The sequence below is a fragment of the Micromys minutus genome, assembly GCF_963924665.1.
Source record: "Micromys minutus genome assembly, chromosome: 2".
In the NCBI taxonomy this organism is placed as follows: Eukaryota; Metazoa; Chordata; class Mammalia; order Rodentia; family Muridae; genus Micromys; species Micromys minutus.
The window spans coordinates 45,403,348-45,416,020 of record NC_137971.1 but is presented as its reverse complement, the minus strand read 5'-3'; the positions used below and the strand labels follow the sequence as shown (position 1 = coordinate 45,416,020).

Here is a 12,673-nt window from a genome sequence, read left to right as displayed (position 1 = left end):
CCTTATTTTAGAATATTGTATACCTGTTTTCTCACCAGATCCTCATAGAGCACACTTTAGGAGGAAGAGGGTAAGAAACAAAGAGGTCAAGTGGTGTGTATATGAGCTATGAGAGCTATGAAGAAAAACCATAAGTTCTGAGAGACTAACCTCAGAGATTATTCCCCAAGTGACAAATAGATATGCATGTTCTTCAAGAAGTGGCATGGAGATGTGAAACTTTGATATCATGTATATCTTTGTCACTTTCTAACCCTGTGATAAGTCCTAGGGTAGTAGCATATAACATTTGAACATATGCTGAGCTCAAATTTCTTTCCAATTTTCCTCCATGTATCATCCTATACATGCTGCCTCATACTCTACTCATATTGAATGTGCATTAGAATCTTGATACCCAAAGAGCTTTTGAATATTGTTGCTACACCATCCCGCCTTCAGACAGATAAAGTACATTACCACCTCTCCTTCAGATGAGGAAAGGGGGTTCTTGCAATGAAGATAATCTTTTTCACATAAAATCAACCAATGGGAATATCTGGAACAATCATATTCCAGGTCCCCTGCATCCCAAGATATTTACCCACTGATTAGGTGTGAATCTTTTCAGTCTTAGAACAGTACTTCTGATCCAAGGGCTATCAACATTCCTGCTTCTCAGAAAATAAGAGAAGCAGATAACTTCACTCTGTAAGGGGTGGTTACAAAATAAGGTGCAGTTGTGGTGTGAATTCCTACAAATGGCAAGCCAAATTATTGTAAAATGGGTATCAGTCATCCTTAGTTTGTCCCTCTGAACCTTTATTCTCTTACCTCCTTAAAGTTTTTGTCAAAGGCAACACTTTTCTAAGAGTTTCTGTTAAAGCAAGCACCTATATGAACAGTTTCGAGAGGGCCCTTCTCAGTTCTCTATACCTTGGTGCACAAACTAAACTCAGAGAGAAGATTTAGGAACTTGAATGATTTGCCTTCCACCTACACTACAAACCCTAGTTAGAATTACTGGCAGCACATTTCTGAACTGACAGCAACCCTTCCTGACTAGGCACGTTCATGGAATCTCCACACTTCCAAAGATAGAAAATGGTTTTATTTTTCAGCCTATCTGGAACCTCTACTTCTCTTTTTTAACACTAAGGCCTGAATTGTAACACTGAATTGTTACAAATATACTTAAACTCTATAAGTTTCTCATAGATTCAACAAGAATCCATGAACAGCCTTCCACCTTTCTGTATAATTTTACCATTTGATCTCATGTCTTCTAATACCAAAAACAATAATGAAAAGCTGATATAAGAACAGTTACCAGCTATAGATGCATGGCACAAGAAGATCATTTTTAGTGTTGACATTGCTTTACAAAGGAACAAAAAAAAAAATACCTATTTTAGATGAAAGGGCAGCAAGACTCAGGTTATCTAGTACATTCGAAATCTGGGATATAATTTATTCTCTCTGAACTATAGCCATGCTCACCTTCAGCAAAACCAAATGTCCCTACCAGATACAGAAGACTCTGTGGGTATCTAACTGAGACTTTGAGAAGAAATAGGCATCTTTGGTATCTGCAGCCCCAGCACAACACAAACACTTGCTAATAGATGTGGGACCTTTACCCTATCCTGGCCTGGACCTTTCATTCCATCAAGGCAATTAGAATACTGAGGCTAGGGGATTACCCTGAGTAGAGTTTCTAATCAGACCCTAGGCTTCTAATTAGGATTCTCTCAGCTCTCAGAGGAAAGACACTTCATAAAAAGTCCCCTACAATATCAATCATAATTCTTCTCCAGCCAACCTTTATCCTATTCCCAAGCCACAACAGGATTCAATCTCATTTTGAGAAAGAGGGAGTTTCTTCTGTGCTTTGCTTTCTGGAGACTTCTCAGGAATCAAAATTGACTTACTTTGACCAATTTCATATATGAGATGTAGATGGTGTCTGGGTAAAACATTATGTTGATATCTGTGCAGTCCATCATGAGAGTGTCAATGAGTTTTTAAAGTTCTGTTTAATTTTTGTCCAAATTTTATGTCCCTTGGAGAAAGAAGGTTTTGAAATTACCTATTATTGATGAGTTGATATTAGTAGTATCATTATTTTTAAATTGGACTATCTAGAGTTTAATACATAAATGGTTATATTACTAATAATGGCTTGGTTACTATCTATTAGACAGGAGTGTATTTTTATCTCTACTCTTTAGGTTTTTTAACTTCTATTTTGTCAGACATTGGGATAGTGATGCCTACTTATTTCCTGGTTACATTTGATTGGAGTAGTTTTGACCATCCTGCTACTCTAAGGCAGTACTGTCCTTAAAACTAAAATGTTATCTTGCAGAAAACAGATAGATTTTGTTTCTTTTCTCTTTCAAAATAATTTCATTAATTATTTGGGAATTTTACCTCATATTCCCTAATCACACTTACTTACCAGTCTTTCTATGTTTATTTCTCAATGCCCTTGAGGTATAACCCTCCACAACAAATAATTTTAAAAGCTCTATGGGTTGTCCATATGAATATTGAAGCATGGTTAAGCTCCCAGTGGCCCACTTTTTAGGGAAAACTGAGTCCTACTCCACCTGCACAATTACCAGAAGTCATCATTTATGGAAAGCTATACTTTATCATCCCTAACAATGATTTTATGAGTTATCTTTATTGTCCTCCTATTTAGACTATTACTTTCAAAGGGAGTGGTTAGGCAGCTGGGGTCAGGGTTTTCACAGAAATTACTCATGTTTCTCTTTTGCAGTTGTGCATCTCAAGCCATAAATATTACAGCCAAAGTAGCCCTTGCTCTTTATATTTTGCTAGGACTCAGATCATAGGTATCTTCATGGTTTCAAGTAACAACACAAACCATGAACATGCTCCGGGGCTACAGTAGGACCATGAAGTAAAGAAAGGCCCTCAGAGGTACCCTGGACCACAAACACCATCATTATCCTAAATATAGCAAAGATTATGGACAACTATATAGCATTTATATACAGCAAGGGCCCTGCACATCAACACAGACTCCAGCTTCAGTAGGACCCCCAAGTCAGACATAGCCCTTGGTGGTAGAAGGCACTTGAACACCATCATAGTCACAGGAAAGTACAGGCCACCCACACCCATATGGTCTCTAAGAGTAGCATGGCCTATGAAGATCAGCATAGATTTAGGCTGAGGCATAGAACACAGACATCTGCACAAAGTTAAGTGGTAACCTGGGTCACACACATCAACACAGTTCCCAGCTGCATTATGACTACTAACCACATGGCCCTCAATGGTATCAAGGATCACTTTAATCCTTCAAGAAGGGCTAGCCCAGGAACTGAACCATTCCTCATCTTAGCCTAGATAATTGTCCAAAACCAGGGTTATCCTGTGCCTGGAGAACATTTTCAGAGGCTGGATTTGCATATGTGTAAATTGCAAACTATCATGTCTTCCACAGTTCACCTCAGCCATCTCTCCCCTGTCACTATAATTTTGTCTTGTATTCTGACTCCCTTTATAGCCATTCTTCCATCTTTACTACCTATCCATTGCATATTCATACAAACCAGTGGCCATGGCTAGTATGCAAGCCTGGACCTTCTTAAGGACTGTGCAGAGCAGCCTTCAGCTAGTCCAGCTTCCACTGCCCCCGCCCAATGTTTCTTGATCCATTGACTCAGCCTCTGTCTTTTTATTGGAGAATTTAGACCATTGGTGTTTAAAATTAGTAAAATGTATGTGCTAGTTGTGATCATCATGTTGTTCATACTGTTTTTGTTGTCAGTGGTATTTTGTGTTTTAATGGGTATTTCTTTTCACAGTCTTTCTGTTATAGGCACTCCTTTTTTAAGCTTGAAATAATATTTTCTGTATTTTCTTCAAGAATTGGCTGTTGTATATAAAATTTGTAGGGTGCTAATATTGTAGAGAGTTTTTCTTTCTTGTTCAATTCCGGAATATAGTTTTACAAGTTATTTTAATTCAAATCATAACACATTATGCATTCCTGCATCAATCATTAGCTAAGAAAATTTATACTTCAGATTTACCCACAGGAAAGCCCTGAAGGTAGGTATTTAAAACTGGAAATTCCACTTTTGAGATCATTCCAGCTTACATTGAGCTAAAAAGAGTTATCTAAAAGAGCAATAAATGTTGTAGGATCACTATTCAGTAAAATGTATTATTGTTTTGTATTCTCCTATTATTCTATGCTCTGTCTCAATTACCACACAACATCTTACACAATGAAGCCCTTCATCTCCACATAGGAATAATGACTGGATTAGTGTTGGGCATGTCTTTTTCAGCAAATGACAGATGCTGAGAGTGTCAATGCAATGGACCCGCCATATCAAGAAAACTTATTTTTACAATAGTACTCCCTAACCTTTGGCTCCTATGATCTTACTGTCCACTCTTACATAGTGAACTAAAATCTCTGGCAAAAAACATGGTATAAATTCCCCATTTGTTTCTGAGCACTCCATTGATACTCTCCTTGTTTTCAACAGTTTTTGTGTTTATTCATTGATAACCACTGATCACTACACAAATTACTCAGAAACTCAAATTGTATTCTTTTCGCAAGGAGACTATAAGTTACAGACATGAACATAAGACGAGAACTGCAATATAGTGAGCTCAACAAAGAATCCAAGGAAGTGAGTCTTTAAGGAGTTTGAGCTAAGAAGCTACTAGGTACAGAAGCAAATGAGATGTGTTCAGACCACGTGCCAAACTTATTCCACAGAGTCAATAATCACACTTTCTTATGGGATTCTGAGAAAACAAGGAAAGTGATTCTTGAGGCATAAAAGCCATAAGAGGACTCAGGAAGGTTATAGTATAAAATTCCTTCTCCAAAAATCTCCAGATTTATTTGAGTTACAATACCACTATTATCCTGGGCAAACCTCAGTCAGAGTATAATGATCAGTGACCAAGAACAAGTGTACTCCAGCAAGAACTGTTATTGAGTTCTGAGAGTGAACAGCTTAGGAGTAGTCATAAAATCCCAAAACGTTTTCTTATATCCCTTAGGATGTATAGAAAAGATGTGGAAATGAATCATGTCTCTTCAGATGTGTGTTCTCTCTGCAGGGACAGCTTTTCCCCATGGTCCTGGGGGATGTCCCTGGAGCTGCATCACATGATCCAGAGACATGTTTTCCACTGTATTGTTCTGACAAAACCATCTTCCTGTGCATTTTATATAACAGCCCCACTGTTTTATAAGAAAAATGCATATATACAACTTAGGTTGACCATCTGAGCAACTTACCTGCTTTCTCCAAAATGCTTAAACAAATACATATTAGTTCAAATTCAAACCAATTAAATTCAGATGTAACACTCCACCAGGCACTTACGATATGACTATGTCATGCCTGGAAATCCTAAGAAGACACTAGCTCCAAAGTAAGATCTATGCAAACCAAGGAAAATAACTATATAGAAAATCTAGCCTTTGCCATTGGGGTTGATAATTAAATAATGCCATGCCTATCCAGGAAGTTCAAGTTTTGCATGGGATATATAGGTAAGAATTCTTCACTTTTTTTGATAACTCCAACTTTGTTTTTATTTTATCCAATGCTTCTATTCATCACTATCAACTTTAGGAAAACTCTTGATTTTTTGTGAATTTTAATTGAAGTAATATTTTTTAAGTGTTTATCATCTCCTTCTTTCAAAGCAGAGTCTAAGTATATAATTATTTATATTTTGAGACATCAGTTCAAGTAGAGTGAACAAGAATAATATTGCTGAACTCTTTCACAGTCCCCAAGGAAATTCAATTTTTCAACGAAAGTGAAAGAGTTTGAGAGACAGTGGTAAGTTAAAATAAGTACAAGATGTGGGGAACATTCACTCCCTGAAAAGTTCTTAGATTAGAGCATTCTCATTATCTATATAGATATACATATCTACATAAATTACATAGTATTCTGTGATGGATAATACGAAAATATTAATCCCCAAAGCGTTCTAGGTAGAAATATGCATTGACCATAAAAGTTCTTATTTCCTCTTTTTAGGTGTTCTGTGTTTAGAAATATGTTACATGTTTCTACTGTAGGCTCATTAAAGGATAATGGTAACTAACACACCTTCCAGTAAGTACAATATGGTATAAAAATAGTTTACATTTGTCTGGTCTTAAATGGTTTTTTTTTTTCTGTAATATATTATAGCAATCATAGAAATAAGCAAACTCTACTATGTTGTGTAAATGTCCTGGGATGGGGATTTTTTTTTTTGTTTTTTGTTGTTCTTGTTTTGGGTATTTTGCTGTTTTTATTGTTTTACCATTACAATTACCTCATTTTTATCCATAAAACTAGGCTTTGTACTATCTAAGCAATATTACAAAATACAACAAACCACGGCAAAGCAAGAAAGAAGTAAAACAAGTTGTATTAAAGAAAAGTCCAAAAATCAACCTCAATATACTTCTCCCATAGAAGTAATTTTTTTTAATGGTATTGGAGGATTTTAATATTTACAATTTGAGGTTTTAGTCTGCATGAAAAGACATTTTATTCTCCAAAAAGGGCAAGATGGTTCGGTAGATTCTTTTAGGTATGAATTAGAAAGATTTACATCCAAATATATTCCATTGCACTAATTAGAATTTTCTTGAACACCTCTAAGATTTGTCTATGAAATACTCATATCTAGTTTCAGCATGCAGAAGTGGGAGAATGATAGCAGCTAGACCTAGTGAGAGTGTGGCTTTGTTGACATGTATCTATAGTCACTCTGCAACTTTGATTACCTTGTCTATCCTTCACCCTGACACCATTTTTAGCTACAAAACATAAAATGATTAAGAATTTTACAATAGATTTTGGAAAAGGTATTGAAATAAACAAACATTTTCTGCAGTAAAAATAAAATAGGAAAATATGATTAACTGTGAGGAGATTTATTTGTTTAAATTACAAATATGTTACAAGTTATAGAGACATAAAGAAACAAATTTATAACAAATAAAACATATTTACACCAATCAACTTGAGCTTCTGTTGCATAATATTAGAAACACGGAGATTTAACTTCTTCTTAGCGAAAATAGATAAATGATTGAAATGGTACCGTTCAAACAGAACATCTTTAGTAATACTGGTAAGCTAAATATACAATAAGCACAAAAAGAAAGATTGTTCCAAATCACAAGTAACTAACTAGGGTTTTTTTTATTCTGCATATGCAAGTCTCAAAATACATTTATATAGAAAATTAAATGAGGGTACATTATATCATAAAGTTGGGTATATAAATTCAAGGACACAATTAACAGAATTTAAATATATGCATTTCTAAGTAAATATAAAGGAATATTCATGTAGAAATATATCTTTTAATTATACTAGAGTAATAGCTATCAGGATAAAGTCATGTTAGTTTGTATGGCAAAGCATGAAAATTTTCAGTAAAATAAAGACAAGCCTTGCCTATTTTAAGCTGACTATTATCAGGAAGTAGGAAAACATTTAGTATTGAATGCTAGCTCCAACAATATTATGTTTAACTAACTATAAATCAATGCAGGCAATGCCTATATACTATATAAATTCAGGAGTTACTAGCTCACAAGTGTATGTGTTTCCAATACTGTTCATATTGAGAAAATCTTTTCAAGAGCCCCAGTGAGCCTATATTTCTCATCATAAAAAGCATGGCTTGTGGAAACCAAAATCCCATTAATCATCAAATGATTTATTTCTACTCTTTTCACAATGTAAAACTTAAAAGTGAAGCCCAAGGACAGAAATCAGACTTCTGAGATTTACTTAGTGATTTTTTATCTAGAGTCCACAACCATGGAGCCTGAGCAATAGAAAGAGTGCCTTCCCAAGAAGCTGACTCATCTCTTTACCCTCCCCCCCCCCTTTCTGGAGAGAGATAGTAGGAATAATACAGAAAAAAATATACTATATTTGACATTGAATGGTGGTTGCCCTGATTAGATCTCAAAAAAGTTTTGGACATAGAGTAGCTTCCACGAAGCCATCATCAAAAGTCTGTGTCATTTGTACTTCAAGTGTGGTAATTAATAAAACCACTATGATCTGACAGATGTCTAAATTTAGTGGGGCTTGCATTTCAAGTGTATGTCCCAGTGAAATCCATTCTTTTGTGTGAGATGGAGAAATATAGCAGAGATCCTTGCAAGCCACAGGGCCTGCTGCTAGTCTCAAATCTAGAGAGTATTTCTTATTTGTCTTTGAACAGTCATTAGCTTGTCTGAATGTCAAGTTTCTCATTATCAATATAATAATGATACTAAAACATGTCACAGCATATGAAGCAAGCAAACATGTTGTCAAATATTTAAATGTATGAAAATAGAAGTATTATATTAAGTTTGTAGATTTTAGTTGTATAGATTACATTTTCATAGTAGCAGTCTCATGTTGTCACACCAAATAAAATTACAGGTTATGCTAAAGGAACATAATGTATTCATAATCTAATTTGGATAATTATAGGATTAGTTGTATATCAAAGGACAGCAACTTAGAAAGTTTTAACCTGAAGCACTTGATGTAAAATTAGGAATAACAAATTGTTCAAATGAAGCAACATAGAGTAGATGAAGCAGAGGTCTTAAATATAGACTCAAGCTTTTTCTTGAATGAAAGCAACAGATATTTCAATATATTTGGTCTTTTTTTCAGCCAAACTTGAGACTATGTATATGGCCAGTAAAAATGTTGACAAGGATCAATAAAATATTGCAAGTAGATGGTGAATGATAGAAATGTCTTTCAAGAAATTCCACATATGTATTTCAATTTAAAAAAAAAAAAAACTTTCTGTGGTCACCTTAATATAAGGTACTTTGATGGCAGTTCTGGATAGACTAGTAAAATTGTCATCAAAGAGCACATGATTAGCCAGTGATACCAGAGTCTAAAGGCTAAAGCTAAGTTCAAAACACAAAAGCAGTAGAACCCAAGTCCAAAACTAGACTCATTATGTTGAACTTTGGTGGATGCAGGAACTGTGAACAAAATGCCTACATAGTAAATGTGAGAGTATTGAAATAGAGGAACAGACATCCTGGTACTTTCTAAATCTGAGAAGTATGTGCCTTTTATCTTTATAGAAATTTCCAAATTTACACCAGAATTATCCAGAAACAGGAGTCTTAAAAAGCAAAACTGTTGTATGGAATGAAGAATAAAGATTTCTGAAAAACAACATCAACAAATAGTAAGAGGTTATAAATTTAATTTCTATCACAAGGAAAAAATACTAAAATTCAGTTGTGGTTTCTTTATAATTCACTCTTATCCTCTGATGAACAAACTGTCTACATTGAATCCATGGCCAGGAATAATGTCACAATAGTAACTGAATTCATTCTAATGGGCTTTAATGACCACCCCAAGTGGGAGATTCCCCTTTTCCTTGTGTTTCTTAGCATCTATCTTGTCACCATCCTGGGAAACTTGGGCATGGTCATTCTTATTCATGTAGATGTCCAACTCCATATCCCAATGTACTTTTTCTTGAGCCATCTCTCTGTGTTGGATGCCTGGTACACCTCAGTCATCACACCTCAGATCCTGGCCACACTAGCCACAGACAAAACAGTCATTTCTTATGGTCACTGTGCAGCCCAGTTCTTCTTCTTCACTGTCTGTGCAGGTACAGAGTGCTTCCTGCTCTCTGTGATGGCCTATGATCGATATGTTGCTATTAGCAATCCACTGCTCTACACTGTGGCCATGCACCCTAGAAAATGTTGGAATTTGGTAGTAGGAGCATATGTTTGTGGTGTGTCTGGGGCCATCCTGCGTACCACATGTGCGTTCTCTCTCACATTCTGTGAAAATAATCAGATAAATTTCTTCTTTTGTGACCTCCCACCCCTGCTAAAGCTGGCCTGCAGTGACACAAGAAATGTTGAAATTATTATTGTCTTCTTTGGAAATTTTGTAATTTTGGCAAATGCCTTAGTCATAGTCATTTCCTACCTGCTTATTATCAAAGCTGTCATGAGAATAAAGTCTTCAGGTAGACGAGCCAAGACTTTCTCAACATGTGTCTCCCACCTAACTGCTGTGTCTCTTTTATTTGGAACCCTCATCTTTATGTATATACGAAGTGGTTCAAAAAGATCCCTGGAAGAAGATAAAGTTGTGTCTGTTTTCTACACTATGGTCATTCCTATGCTGAATCCACTAATCTATAGCCTAAGAAACAAGGATGTGAAGTCTGCATTCAAAAAGGTTACTGCTAAATGCCAGGTCTCCCACAGTATGCAGCACTGAGTGAAAAGTTTTCTCATCTTAGTCAAGTTTGTCAGTGTAATCTATTAGACACCAGCACTGCATGCATACCATGACTATGAATAGAGAAAAAGTAGACATGTCATACCAGCCAAGGAAATATATAAATGTACTACTTTGTACCTAAACTTTGTACCTAAAAATTCTACAAAGGTTTATTCTTGTCCCCATTCTTAACTTTCAGTTCATCCTGTTCGTCAGTCAACCCCTGCTTCCCTCTTATATTTTGGAAAATCTACAGTCCAGGGTTGCTTCACCTGTCCCTGATCCTTAATAATTTTTGTGTTGCCTTTGTTCATCTTAACATTACTGTATTTTCTATATCAAATAATTTATCTGCGAATATAATTGTACTGACTGGACATTTTCTGTTTTTCTCTTAAAACATCACTCAAAAATCAAAGAAGTATTGAACAATACAAGCCTCCTTCATCACCACATTTTCTTCTTACTTGCTCACATTAGAACGTGAAAATGTCTCACCATTCAATTCACTGGATGTCTGAATTTTTTCTTTAATATAAGTATGGAATCAATAAGATGAAATTAAATAGTTACTTATGTGAAGACTTCCACAAAGCCCAAGTATAGATTATGAAGGACACAATACCTGCTGCTACTTTTCAACATACTATCTAATTTATAAGAAGTTTTCACCAAGCATTGTATAGGTACAGGGATTTTAGTAATCACAGAGATATATGCTGATTGTACATTTTCTCTGGGAGAAGAAATTTGATAAAATAACTGTAACTTCTTCACTAAACTATGAAATGCTTCAGAGCAATGCATATTCTTTTATTTCTACATTCAAAGCTCAAACAGATCAGGGTTTAATCACAACTTTTGTAGAAATTTGTGAATGTCTTTTCATTTTCCTGTTTGCATTTCATAGTAACTGAAGAAAATGAAGATTTGGCTTAAAAAATATCTAATGAATGGACCAAGGTGAGACTCACCCCATAGGCAAGAACCAATTACTAATATTATTAATAAAACTCTGTTATGCTTATAAACAGAATCCCACCATAACTGTCCTCTGAAAATATACATCCAACAGCTGACCAAACAAATGTAGAGACCCACAGCCAAACATTAGACAGAGCTCTGAAAGTCTTGCAGAAGAGCTGGAGGAAGGTGGAGAGGAGACAAAGAGGGTAGGGACTCCACATAAAGAATAAGGGTCAACTAATCTGGACCTTGGAATGTTCCAGAAACTGAATCACCAATCAAAAAGCAAGCATGTGCTGGACAAGGTTCCCTTGCACATAAGTAACAAATGTGCAGCTTGTTCTTTATTTAGGTCCCCTTACAACTGGAGCAGAATGTGTCTGTGAATCTAATGCCTCCCTGTCGATCTGAATCCCCTAACTGGGCTGCCTTGCCATGCCTCAGTGAGAGATCCTGCAGTTACTTGATGTGTGTTTGGAGGAGGGAATAACAGGAGGGTTTCCTCTTCTCAGAGGAGAAGGGTAGGAGGAAAGAGAAAGGAGTTGTGAAAGAGAGACTAGGAGAAGGAGGCCTTGTATTGAGATGTAAAGTAAATAAATAGATACATACATAAATACATAAATAAATAAAAACAGAAAAAGAAAACATGAAAAAAAGATTTCTATGTTGCAATTAGAAAACATTTCCCCCTGGACCAGCAAAGAGCCCGAGGCACAAGCCCAGAGAGGTCCCACCAGGAATTTTCAGAGAACATAGAGTGCTGTGCTCTCAGGAAAAGGGCCATTTCCAACCCACAGTGAGGGCTGGGTGTCGGCCATCAGGAATCTGCCCTGAAAAGCAGTGTTTGCAGTCCAGCCACAAAGGCACTTTCCCACCTGAACCAGTAGAGAGCCTGGGGCACAGGTCCAGTGAGGTCATGCCAAGAGTTCTCAGAGCACAGAGAGTGCTATGTTGTTCTCTCTGGAACAGGATCCTTTCCAGCCCTCAGCGAAGGCTGGACTTCTGTCATTGCTTCTTAGGATCTGCCAGAGAAAGACAGTGATCAAAGCTCAGCTCCACAGGTTCTTTTACAACTGCACCAGAGGTGAGCCTCACACATAGTACTGGGAAGGTCCCACCAAGAGTTCTCTGAACACAGAGAGTGTTGTGCTCTCTGGAAAAGGTTAACCCTTTGGCCTAGAGAAAGCAGGATCTCCACCAGTAAGACTCAGGAACTGTGTGCACAAGGCTGAGTTCCCAGAACAGCCTCACAAGAGCTCCCACACCTGAACCAAAAAGGACAGAACTAAGTCATGGTCATCAGAATACACTGTTTGCCCACTAAGAGCAAAATGCTCAGAAGGATTATTATTCCTGAGCCCACACGCCCTCAGATCCACAGGAGGTGCCAGTCAGTGACAATATCACCTATAATT

At 36.4% G+C, this 12,673-nt stretch overlaps 1 protein-coding gene across 1 annotated transcript; it reads left to right on the top strand.

The window, feature by feature from the left end:
• Nucleotides 1–9,338: 9,338 nt before the first annotated feature.
• LOC308416825 (olfactory receptor 9I1-like) lies at nucleotides 9,339–10,289 on the top strand (the record flags this gene model as incomplete). The annotated part of the gene is made up of 1 exon (XM_080911919.1): nucleotides 9,339–10,289. The coding sequence occupies one exon, from the start codon at nucleotides 9,339–9,341 to the stop codon at nucleotides 10,287–10,289; it is 951 nt and encodes a 316-aa protein (XP_080768045.1).
• Between the last annotated feature and the right edge of the window lie 2,384 nt (nucleotides 10,290–12,673).